Raw genomic sequence first — 12,502 nt, 5'->3', positions numbered from 1 at the left:
GACTTCCTTCTTGCATAAAAATTTTAATGTCAATGAAATCCAAAACATTTTCGACTATTGTATCATCAGAATCAAAAAATTTATACTTATTTTATTCTAAAATTCTGAATTTTTGTGAAAATTGGCTTTTTAAGACTTAAAATAATTAAATTAAGCCATTCAAGCGTTCAACAAAAAATAACGGCAATTTCATTCAAAAAATTGACAGTTGCTTTCGCGCCAATTCTCTGTACGATCCATACAGAACATACGTACAGAATTGTCAACAACCAATTTTGCTGCATTAAAAACTTTTTATTTTTAATTAATTTCTCGTATTAATTTCACGTAAAAAATGTCTGAAGTTGCTCAAACACAATCCGCACCTGCCTTTGATTCATCCCAATTGCGGACTTTGTTGAAAATTTACTACAAACGCTTGTTTCCGTATCGATTGTTCACCAAGTGGCTCACTTATGGTTACAGTAAGTAAATTTTTTCTTGTTTCTTCATTCTTTTTCTTAATAAATTTCTGTATTTTTAGCTGATCCTGATATCTTCACGAACCGCGAAATCAGTTTCACCTTAGCCAACGACATTTATTTGCGTTACTTGTCGTTCTCCGATTGCGACGAATTCGAAAAGGAAATCCAAGCAAAATTACCTGAGAAGATTGATATCGGTGCCGTTTACGATGTTAGTCCAAAAAATCGTCTTACAACGTCGGTAATGACTCCCATGCAACGCGAACTCGTTTTCGATATCGATATGACGGATTACGACAACGTTCGAACGTGTTGCGAGGGTGCAAGCGTTTGCGAGAAATGCTGGAAATTCATGGCAATCGCTTGTAATGTCATCGATACAACTTTACGCGAGGATTTTGGCTTCGAACATTTGTTGTGGGTCTTCTCGGGGCGTCGTGGCATCCATTGTTGGGTTTGTGATCCAACGGCACGCCAACTCACAGACAGCGGAAGAGGAGCAGTGGCTGAATACATGAACGTTTTAATGGGCACGGGACCTGAAGCGAGTTTAGCGCGCGTTCAGATCGGAAATAAAATGCATCACAGTGTCAAGCGATCTTTCAAAATTATCGAACCATTTTTCACGAAAGTAATTCTCGAAGATCAAAAATTATTCGACACTGCTGAAGGAGTTAAAAAGCTCTTGTCGCTCATTACAGACCTGGAAATGCGAAAAGAGGCAGAAAAGGCATTAAAACCAGTTTTGGGCGACTCGAAGAAAATTTGGGACACATTTTGTCGTCATTTCGAGTACATTCGGACTTCCAGCAAGGGAACTGCTTCAAGAAAGGCGAAATTCCTCATTGAAGAAGTACAATTGGCACTTTTGTATCCTCGACTCGATATCAATGTCTCCAAGGGCATGAAACATTTACTCAAGGCACCATTTTGCATTCACCCGAAATCAGGAAAAGTTTGTGTGCCTTTCCGCCCGAGCAAGGTATTCGACTTTAATCCCGACAACGTTCCAACTCTGAGCTTGCTGATGGAAGAAATTAACGCTTTTGACAAGGAAAACACTGAACAATCGGAAAATGTCGATGAACGCCGCAAAATTCAGGACATCAAGAAGACAAGCATGTACAAAGGCATCAAAATTTTCGAGGAATTTTTGAGAAAATTGGAGGAAACGTGGAAAGATAACAGAATGGAATTTTAATATTTTTTTCTTTCGTTTTATTATCAAAAAGGAGGCGCTTATAGACCTTCATTCATATTTTTTTATACATAAGTAGCGATAAGGTGCTTAAATTTTAGCCTAAGACTTACGAAATAAGTAGTTGAAGAGAAAAATTAACATAAAATAATTAACCGAATACCCTTTGTTCCCTTATTTTTACGCAAAAACGTTAAAATTAACATTCCCTAAAGCTAAATTAATTGTATTTGTCAATGTTTCAATACTTTCAAAATGTAAAACGAACGGGAAATTGTGCTAAAGTTGATTAGGAAGGTCTTAAAAACTTAATTTCTAACGTTTTATCTCTTTTAAAAGGTAACGACTTGCGTCAGAGTTCCACTTAGTACATCGTCTTACTTAAACTAAGACTCTAATTTCATGGACTTTCACTGGACGTGCAATCAATATGCTCATTAAGTTCGCCATTGAATTGTAGTAAGCAGCCAATGGCTCCAAAGTAGCCTTCGTGCTCCAAAAATAAGGCTTTCAGTGTCCCCTTGGACCAATAATCCATGGCATATGCCAATAATTTCAACGAAATCGGATTCACACGTAAAAAGTTGCCCACAAAAACGACCTGAAACAAAATAATTTCAAATTAATTCAAAATTTTCGCATAAAAATCCAATTAAAAAAAACTTACTTTATCGATTCCTTCATTGCTGGCACACATCCGTGCAATGGAACCAATATTATTCGTAATTGTCACAAGTGTTGCGTGTGCCAAATCTTCGCGCGAAACACTTGCCCGTCGTTCCTTGGAGTTCATTTGACCGAAACTCGAAGCTACCAAGTCTCCTGGCAGTCCGAATCGCGTGTAATCGCCGCCATAAATGTCCTTTACGAGTTTATCGACTTTCGTGTGATCGCCCTTCGTTGCCAGATAAATAGCCTCCTCGAAGGAATTGCATCCCGTCAGTAGGCAACAAAGGCCAAGGAATGTTCCGCCGCCTAAACTAGTACCGGAAATACGTTTGTAGTCATTGGGTCCGCGGACCGCAAGCACCGACACGCCCGAACCAACGTTCACCAAAATGAAAGGATATGGTTGCGAGAAATCGTAGGATTTCTTATGACTTATACTGCAAAAAAAAAATTAAAAGTTAAATAAAGCTTTAAAAATTAAAAGTTAAAGTGAAACTCAATAGTTTTGTCAAAAATAAAAAAAAAATATTTAAAAAAAAATTTAAAAAAAAAATTAATTAATTAATTAAAAAAATTCAAAAAAAAAAAATGGAAATTTTTAATTTTATTTTCATTTTTGAAAAAAATTTTAATTTTTTTTTCAGAAAAATTTAATAATTTTAATTAATTATTTTTAAATTTTTGTGATTAAACAAGAATAAAAATTTCAAAATATGTTAAATTTAAAAATTTTTTTATATTTTTGGATTTTTTTAGTTAAAAAGAAATTAAATTTAAAAAAAATTATTCAGGAAAATTTAAATTATTATTTTTTTTTTTTTTTTGAATTTGTTAAGAATTATATAAAAAAAATTAAATTTTATTTTTATATAAATTTTTTCTTAAATAAAAATTCAATTTTTTTCTTTACTTGAATTTACTCGAAAACTGATAATTTTGTCAATTTATGTCCAAATTTTAATTTTTTTAAAGATTTTAAAATAATTTTTAAAGCTTTTGAGTTTCATTTGAAAAAAAAATTTACAAAAAATCTTACCTAATATCACCAGCATTTTCCCAATAGTAACATTCATGTGGGTCTTGTGTCTCTGTAAACAGAATTCCTTTAATCAGAGCATCAAGTTCGTCGAATTTTGCCAAATTCATGTTGACTTCGCGCTTAAAATCTGCCTCAAACTTATATGCACCGCCGCCAGTTGCACAAACTGTTGTCACAAGTTGCGCCATGCCCTTTGACTTGGCTAGCGATAAAAAGTTGACCATTTCCGATGTCGGGAACCGAATGAAGTGCAGAGAACCTTTTCGACCTCTGATCACAATGTCATCCATCTAACAAGAAAAAAAAATCGTTAAAACTTGAACGTCACAGAAAATTGCGTCAAAGACTTTTTTGATCGTCATTACTCTTTGAATAATTGAACAAAACAAGTTTTTTATGAGGTGCGAGTACAAAAAGAGTGCAAAGAAGTCAAGATCGCGAACACGTTTCACTAACAAATTTCATTAGTGCAAAAAATTCCTTTTAAATTGAGTTCTTTGACATAATTTAACGCGTCAATCAAGACAAAATCGAGTAATTTTGTACTTTGATGCATCTGCTCGGCTTTATTACATGAGCGCCTTGATTGATAACCTTTGCACATTTCATAAAAATATGATTAATTGACATGCACGAGTTGAGTTTCGATGCACAAAGTGAGTGAAATCACATTTTATTGCGTGATTTTTCTCACAAATTTCACAAAATTGATTAATTTCTGTCTGCCGAAGAAAAAAATCTTTGGAGGTCAATGAAAGTTTATCAAGAACAGCTGATTTTGCTACAAAATACCGAGAGAGAGATCATAAAATTATGAAAGTAGTGATTAAATTTCAAGTCCAAGGAACAAAAAGCCGGAAATAATAATTAAAAAAATGAATTTTAGAATGCCAGACTTCAAGGGTACTCGAGCTTATCGCTCGCGTGTTATTCTAAACAACATCTCAAAAAAACATGTGAGAGTAGAAACGAGAGAAATTTCAATCAAAATGATCTTTGAACGTCTATTCAAATAAAAAACATTGAATATGTGGCATTTTATCAATTTTTGTTCTAAAGTAATAAAAAAAACTCACCTGTAAATGAATATCACGAAATCCCGTTTTGCCATAAACTGATTGTTTTGTCAAGTACCTCCTGATATTTCGCAGAATTTTGGCTTCTTTGTCTTCTTCGTCTTGTGTAATGTCCTTCGGCTCGAAATAAACGAGTTTCGTTAGTGTTCCGCCAATGTCCATGCCGAACCATGGCATCGCTAAAGTAGAAAAAAATTGAAATAAGTTTAAAGTTTTTATAAAAATTAATTTTTAGTGAAATTTTGTGATGTGATGTAGACATTGATTGAGACGTGAGACAAAATAAACATTAATTAAGGCCTCTAAAAATTTATTTAAATTTTTTTGTCTCTTGACCCATTGAAAAAGTCAAAAGTTCAATAGGGCAAAATAAAGAAAATTAACAACCTTTATCAAAAATTATTTTTTTTTTAATTTTTGAACTTTTATCAAAAAATTTTATTTTTTAAATTTTTTGTAATAAAAATAAGTTTTTTTCTCCATTTTTTTTTTTAATTTTTATCATAGAAATGATTTTTTGTCTAAAATTTACTTTTTTCCTTTTTTACCTTTTTTTAAATTTTTGTTCTATTTTTCTAATTCACATTTATTTATCATCTCAAAAATTTGCACATTTTTTACTTTATTTAAAAAAAATATTTATTTTTAAAATTGTCTAAAGCCGCTAAATTTTAATTTTTTGTCTCCTGCCCCAAAAAGCCGAAAATCCCAAAAATAAAAAAAAAAGTTTTTCATCAATTTTTTTCTGTAAAAATTTTTATCATAGAAATGATTTTTTAAAATATTTTCAATTTTTAATTTTTTTTATGCTGAAAATTTTATTTTAACATGAGTTTGCTTCTTCAAAATTTTTTCAAAAAATTACTTTTCAAATTTTTTTGACAGTTATTTTTTTTAAATTTTTGTTCTATTTTTTTAAATCACATTTATTTATCATTTTAAAAAATTTGCACATTTTTTTTACTTTATTTATAAAAATATTTATTTTTAAAATTGTCTAATCTAAAAAAAAAATTAAATTTATTTAAAATTACTTAATTTTTTTTTCTTGTGAAAAATTTATTTTGGACCAAAAAATATAATTAAATTTTTTGATTAAAAACAATCAAATTTAAAATATTTAAAAATCTGCTCTTTGAACTTTTTATTAAAATATTCCTGAAATTCCGACCTCGTAGTCACTTTTAATTTATTTCCTATGAAAAAATATCGGAAACCTACTTAATGATTATTTACTTCAATGGAGAATCCAATTATTCAGCATTTTAAAAAAAACTTTACGAACGCTGAATTAATTTGTTGCAAAGCAAACAATAATTAACGTCATTTCAACAGTGATTAACAATTTTTACAGAGAAAGGAAATATTATTACTAACGGTATGAACTCAAAACTCGCAAAATTGTGTTAAACGAAAAAAATTGTTATATCACAAAAAATATTCATCTACGGGGGATATTAATAGAATACTTGGCCAGGTCGTTGATTAGCGTCTATTTGTTAAGTGTTTTGAATTTTTTGAGATGACAATGATGAAAAAAAAAATAAAAGAGTCTCTTTCTTACACATGTGCTTTTCTGAGTTATCCATTTCAATGCCGCTCGATGATATGCTTAGTTTCCTGGTTGTTTCGAGCTTTTCGGAAAATGCGTCGTCAATGTCGTCAATTTCGACGTTTTCGCGACTTGCGTGTTTTCGTCGCGCTCGTCGTGTGTATCGCGACTTTTTGCGGTGCTTTTCCGACTTGACGCAAAACGTGGCGCCTTTGTGTGAATCTGTGGACGAGGATGTAGTTGTGCTCGTTGCAAGTGATGAACTCGATGAGGAATGTGACGATGTGTAGCTGAGACAGTCCCTACATTTGTTCGGGGCTTTTCGGCGATGATGTCGTCGCGTATCGGAAACGCGTGTGTAATGCGGATATCGGGGCCCGGGCGATTTGCGTGATTTTATGGGGGTCGGTAGGGCACTGCTGTCGTCGTCGTGCAACGACAAAGACTTGAAACTTTCCACGGTTTCGAGGGAAGACGAGGATGCGCTGTGCGACGGACACTTTTTCGTGGAATATTTCTCGCTCAAATGGAATGGACTTCGTTCTTTGGTGCGCGAACGGGAGCGCTTCTCAACAACCGCAAATAACGCCACCTTCAAGAAAAGTTTTATTATTTTTAATTTTTTTTCTTTTTTTTTAGAGATAAACATGCAACCGGATCTTCATCAAAAACACGCCTTCAATCAAAATCATTAGCATACTTAACACTCATACCCCCATTTTATAACTTGTTACATCGCTATCCATCGAGGGTGTGTCACATTGTCAATGAACTTGAACGGAGCTGATATTACGTCGTAATTTTATTGCAAAAAATTTGCCCTATGGATTGAAAAGGGGTGATTTTAAGTTCGTAAGGGGTTATTTTAATTCCATGTTTAGAAAATGAAGTTAATTTAACCTCTTAATGGATCAATTTTACGTTCTTTGGAGTTCTTCATCAACAACTTTATATAATTAATTCCTTCAGAAGATTAATTTAAGACTAATTTAATATCATAAGGAGTTAAATTAATCCTTTAAGGTGTAAATTTAATCCCTTTAGAGGTTATTTTAATTCCTTATGAAGCTAAAAATTAATTATCAAAAGGTATTAATATAACTTCTCAAAAGGATTAAATAAACTTCTTAAAGTATTATTTTACCTCTGAAGGGGTTAAATTAACCTCTAAAGGTGTTGAATTAACCTCTAAAGGGCTTAAATTAACATAAAAAGATTATTCTTAGAGCTTTAGGTAAGTAATCAATTCCAAATGAGGTTTTTTTGATCCCGTAAAAGGGATTAAATTGACGCCTTAAGAGATTAAATTAGTCCCTTTTTCAAATTACGACACTAAATTAACCCATTTAGTGATTAAAATCACCTCTTTTCAATCCGTAGAGTAAGACTTTCGCTCGTCGAGTTAACGAAGTAAAAGAAAGCGTTCGCCAAAAAAATGAAATGTAGGCTACTGGAGTAAAAATATCTACGCAGTAGTTTATTTTTTCTTACATCACTTGTTTTGTTCAGACATGTCGTTAAGCAAAAAACGACGACGCAACAAGGAGATGGCGAAACACGCATTTTTTGCGTTGAATGACTTTCCTTGAAGAATTTATGCTGTTGCAATATCTCTTAAAAAATGCAACAATTTTTAATTAATTAAGGGATATTTGTCAATTTCTTGATGGTCATCAGAGCGACAAAAAAAACTTTGAGGAGACACCTGATTAATTGCCCGTAACACGAAAAAAAAATCAGGCAGCATTCACGTTTCGTGATCGTGGTTTCCCCGAAAACAAAAATAAAATTTGCACAAAATTTTTTTTTTTTTTTTAATTTTTGTTTCGGAAGAATTTTCATCTCACATTTTTTTTTTATTTATTTATTTTCAGGAAAAAATGATTGCGGCGTGATGACGAGGCAACGCAACGTGAACACACTCTTACGAGAGAGCTAAAAATAAACACAAACACTGAATGTTGCTGTCAAGGCCCTTCTCAAAAAGTAAACATTCCTCTTCAGACTCACAAAAAAAAATTGACACGTCATTTTTCGGAATTAATAATCAAAATTCACTCAAATTTTGTGCAAGACTCTGACTCGAAACATAAACACGTGACAATCGTATGACTACAGATAATAACTTACTCTCACTCTCTCTCGCACAAAAATTATTCAAACTAGTTATTTTGCAATTTTTATTGATACACTGACCTAACGACGCACGGTGACGACTCACATGTTCATTTCCGTGAAATTTATTTTTTTTTTTTGCGGTAGGTAGGTAACACCTCAGTGTGAAGCTCGATTACGTGAGCAATTTTTATCATTCATATTTAAATTGCATTCCACTGAGACATCAATGGATGCCGATTTATCGAGCGAAACCGGTCGCGTGTAAGTTGAGTGGAGACGACTGGTTTGCGTTATGAAATCGCCTTTGGTGTGCTAAAAAATTCACATGAAACGAGTTATTTACATGGGAATGATAAAACTTTTTTTTTCGTTTGAGTCATCAACGCGTTGTTAAAATATCAACAATAACAAGAAAATTTGCACATGAAATAAATTATGAGGAAAATGGAAGATTTTGACTGAAACGCAGTTGAATGTTCGTTAAAATAATTTTTTTCTGTTTTTATTTATTTTTATCTTTATGGAAATTTTTGATGAGAGCAATTTTTCTCTCTTTCAATATTATTTTATTTTTTAAAATATTTTTAAATTTAAATATTTTTTAAAAATATTTAAAATCTAATCTAAGTTTTTTTTTAAAATATTTAATTTAATTTTTTTTTTTTATAATTTTTCAATTTAAAAGTAAATTTATATTTAAAAAAATTAATAAAAAATTCAAAATTAATTTAATAAATTAATTTTTTTTATTTTTTTTTTTTCATATAATTAAAACTAATTTAATTTTTTTTAAATTATTATTTTTTATTTATTTTCATTATTTTTTTTAAATTTTTATTAAAAATTTTAAATTTATTTTTTTTTTATTTTTTTAAATAAAATTTAAGTTTAAATAATTAATTAATTTATTAATTTAAATTTAAATAAAATTTTTTTAATTGATTTTTATTTTTATTAATCTTTATATAAAAAAAAATTGAAGGCTCCCAATGAAAAAATTCATCAAAACACAAATAATCTAATCAAAAGTCGTCCTCGCTTCATGTCAAGTCTCTTCATATCTTCCCTAAAATATTTACTTATCACATTTTCGGTTCAAAGCCTTTCAAACAATGATTTTATCTTCAGCAGACATGATCAAATATCAACTTAACTTGACACTATCGCTACCCATTAAATATTTATTGTAACAATTTACACACATTTAACTTCAAATGTCTTCGGTTGCGTCGTTCTCACATAAAAAATAAATTTAGTTTAACCAAATTTAACACTTTATCAACATACCTTGACTGATTTTTACTACGGAATTTTTATTTCAAATTTTTATTTGCACATTTATGGTGCAAATTTATCACTTATCAAAGGTTTTAGTTTCTATCTAAGGCGGAATTGCCGAAAAATATTCGATTTTTTTATGTAATCTTTCGCATATTTATTTCTTATCGTTCATTAATATTTTTTATCACTGACGACGATAATTATTAGCATATGTTAACATAAAAATTTATTGGTTTGCGTCAAACCGACGATCAATTTTTGTGATGTTTGTGAATTTCTCTGATTTTATTTCTTATCGTTTTTTTTTGGCACTTTTCGTTCTACTTTTTGTTTTTTTTTTATTTTTTTTTGATTATTTGAATTTCAATTGGAATGTAAATTTATAAATTAAAAAAACGGTAATTCCATTCAATATTCAGTATATCATTTAAAAAATAAAATAAATACTGCTTCCACAATATAATTATTTTTTTTAGTAATCCAGGTGTAAACAAAGTTAACGATTTAGCAATAATAATATTTAATTGTTGCTTGTGTATAATAAATTAATTAAATATAAAAGTTTGTGTTGCGGTACAAAATAAAAGCGCGTCCGAATAAGTTGACCGGTTGCTCTTGACTGGCTGAACGAATCGTTGAATGTTTTGTTTTTACTCGGCACAAAATGATGAATGAGACGAAAAAAGAGTATGAGAGCGAACGACGTCGCTCGTCGTTGTTTGAATATTTATTTATTTTTTGTAAACAGAGGTGAGGAATTGTAAAACGAAATACGATACGATAAGAAACTACAAAAAAATAAGTAAATAAACAGAGAAGAAGAAAGAAGAAGTTTGTAGAAGAAGGAAGGAGTTGTTTTTTCGTGTACGACGTGAGAGTGACGAACGACCTGTGGATATTTTACAAGGGCGAAAATTATACAATGTTGCGGCTTTGTAACTGATTTTAAGTGATTTTATACTGATTGGATAATTTTCTGAAGTAAATTGAAAATTTTATTAATTTAAATTATTCTTGAAATAATATTTAAAAAAAACATTCATACATTGTAAAAAGGAAAATAAAAAAATTAATTTAATTTAAATTTTAAATATTATTTAATTAAAATAATGATTTTAAATATTTAAAAAAATTATTATTTTGTTAAAGAAAATTATTATAAAATTTACTTTTTTAAATATTATTAATTAATTATTTAATAAATGTTAATTAATTTAAATATTTTGAAGAAAATTATTTTTTTCTTATTTTATTTAAAAAAAAAATATAAATATTTCAAAAGATATTTTTTTTCAAACGATGTTTCAACTTTAAAATATTTTTTTTACGGCTTTTCATCAAAAATTTTTTTTTGTAAAATTTTGTTGTAAAATTCAATTTATTTTTTCAATTGATTGTTTTTTTTATATATACCTAAAACTTGGCACAAGATTTTATCAAAATTTATGAAAATATTCAATAAAAATACAAAAAAAAAAATTCAATTATTTAATTTATTTTTTTCTTTTAAAACAAAAATTTCCAGAAGATGCATAAAGAATTTTTACTCGAAGATGAATTCTTAAAAGAAAAGAATTTCATGAAAGACTTAAATAAACTAATTATTATTCATTACAAAAACAAAAACCTTCTCAGAAATACTTTTAAAAAAATATTAAAGCCCTTGTCAAAAGATTCGAGAAAGAAAAAAGTTTTACGTGACTTTTTGAAAAAAATTTAAAAAAAATCGAAGGTTCATTTTATTCCGGTTCCATCCAAAAAATTTACATTTTACTTGAAAAAAGGGCAAACACCTGTCCAGAACTTGGTTTAATCCAAAAAATGAATAAAAAATAACTCGAACGATATCTTCCGACGATGACAACAATAAACCTGTTCTCATACTTTTGATTGATTTATCCCTTTACGACTTTGTTTAATCGAAAGTAACGTTCATTTTATCATTGAAACATTTTTTTTTGATGATATGAGTGACGATACAAAGTCTATCATCATATTTTATTTAAGAAGAGCCGACTTTCACGTTAAAAAAAAACTGTCAACGTACAATAAAAAACGAGAATCAGACTTTGGACCAACATCATTCGATATTTCATCTCATTTCGCTCGAATATGTGACGAATGCGTGTGTCTGTTAATTCATTCATGAGAAAATGAATGAGAAAAAAAAATTAAAAATCATTTAATAATTCGGCAACGTGAGCAGCGGTCATGGCTGTATTTATGCTCGTTTAACAACAACTCCACACACGTGACCTTGAGACTCTCTCAATGCATTTGGATGTGTGTCTATGTTTATTTTTAAGCATGCGTATGGGTATATTTTGGTGGGATGATATTTTCATTACGTACAAACAAACGAAAAATTACGTGAAATGCGAGGTATACGAGACATGCAGGTGCATCTAAGGCGGATTATTGGCAGCGAAAACTTCATTTTTCGTTATCTGCAAGTTAATAAGGTTACGAAACTCGATGTTATCGGTCGATATCTTATCGTTCAACAATGATTTTGATCGAATCAACTACGAAAAACACACAAAAACGCATGAAGGCCATGAACACAAAAGAAATTTTAAGGGGTTTCTTACCTTTCCGTGCAGACATCGTCTCTTCGCTTTCCTTAACACTACCTGAAAATCCACAATTTTCATTTTGCTGCTCCATTCCTATTGTTTATTTACTCAAATCTTCACTTTTGCTCCGAAAACTTTTTCTTCATTTGTTTACGTTTGCGTGTTTTTCTTAAATTCCTCTATTTTTCGTATTTTTTAGTAAAAATTTCACAATATTTTATACTTTTACGTGTACTATGAGTCAAAATTAATCGAAACAAAAGAAAATTAATCTTTTTTGTTGTGATTTTTGCAATTTTTTATTAAATATTTTGCTTTTGATGAGATTTCACTTTGCTTGCTGCTCACTTTTTGCTGCGGAATTACACCTGGATGCACAGTGAGGCGATGACCAAGTCTTGGAATCGTACCGAAAGATGAAAATCTATGGAAAATGTGTCGAAAAATCACCGGAGATGCAATTAATCAAACAAAAAAACCATTAAACTCTAAGGAAAATATGAAGGGACTGAATTTTCCGTCAGCTGAT

The 12,502-nt window shown here is 29.9% G+C and overlaps 2 protein-coding genes across 2 annotated transcripts; one reads left to right on the top strand and one right to left on the bottom strand.

Annotated features, from left to right (window-relative positions):
• Nucleotides 1-262: 262 nt before the first annotated feature.
• LOC134835453 (DNA primase small subunit) lies at nucleotides 263-1,816 on the top strand. The gene is made up of 2 exons (XM_063850716.1): nucleotides 263-464; nucleotides 524-1,816. The coding sequence occupies exons 1-2, from the start codon at nucleotides 335-337 to the stop codon at nucleotides 1,663-1,665; spliced, it is 1,272 nt and encodes a 423-aa protein (XP_063706786.1). The 5' UTR covers nucleotides 263-334; the 3' UTR covers nucleotides 1,666-1,816.
• On the bottom strand, nucleotides 1,666-12,477 carry LOC134834477 (pantothenate kinase 3). Its single transcript, XM_063849569.1, has 6 exons — nucleotides 11,989-12,477; nucleotides 6,011-6,590; nucleotides 4,447-4,625; nucleotides 3,368-3,660; nucleotides 2,330-2,768; nucleotides 1,666-2,263 (listed from the first exon to the last, which is right to left on the bottom strand). Exons 1-6 carry the CDS (start codon nucleotides 12,049-12,051, stop codon nucleotides 2,063-2,065), a joined length of 1,755 nt encoding a protein of 584 aa, XP_063705639.1. The 5' UTR covers nucleotides 12,052-12,477; the 3' UTR covers nucleotides 1,666-2,062.
• Nucleotides 12,478-12,502: the final 25 nt, after the last annotated feature.

Source organism: Culicoides brevitarsis, chromosome 1 (assembly GCF_036172545.1).
Source record: "Culicoides brevitarsis isolate CSIRO-B50_1 chromosome 1, AGI_CSIRO_Cbre_v1, whole genome shotgun sequence".
Lineage (NCBI taxonomy): Eukaryota > Metazoa > Arthropoda > Insecta > Diptera > Ceratopogonidae > Culicoides > Culicoides brevitarsis.
Note: the sequence above shows the minus strand (reverse complement) of the source record. Positions and strands in the feature narration are given on the sequence as shown.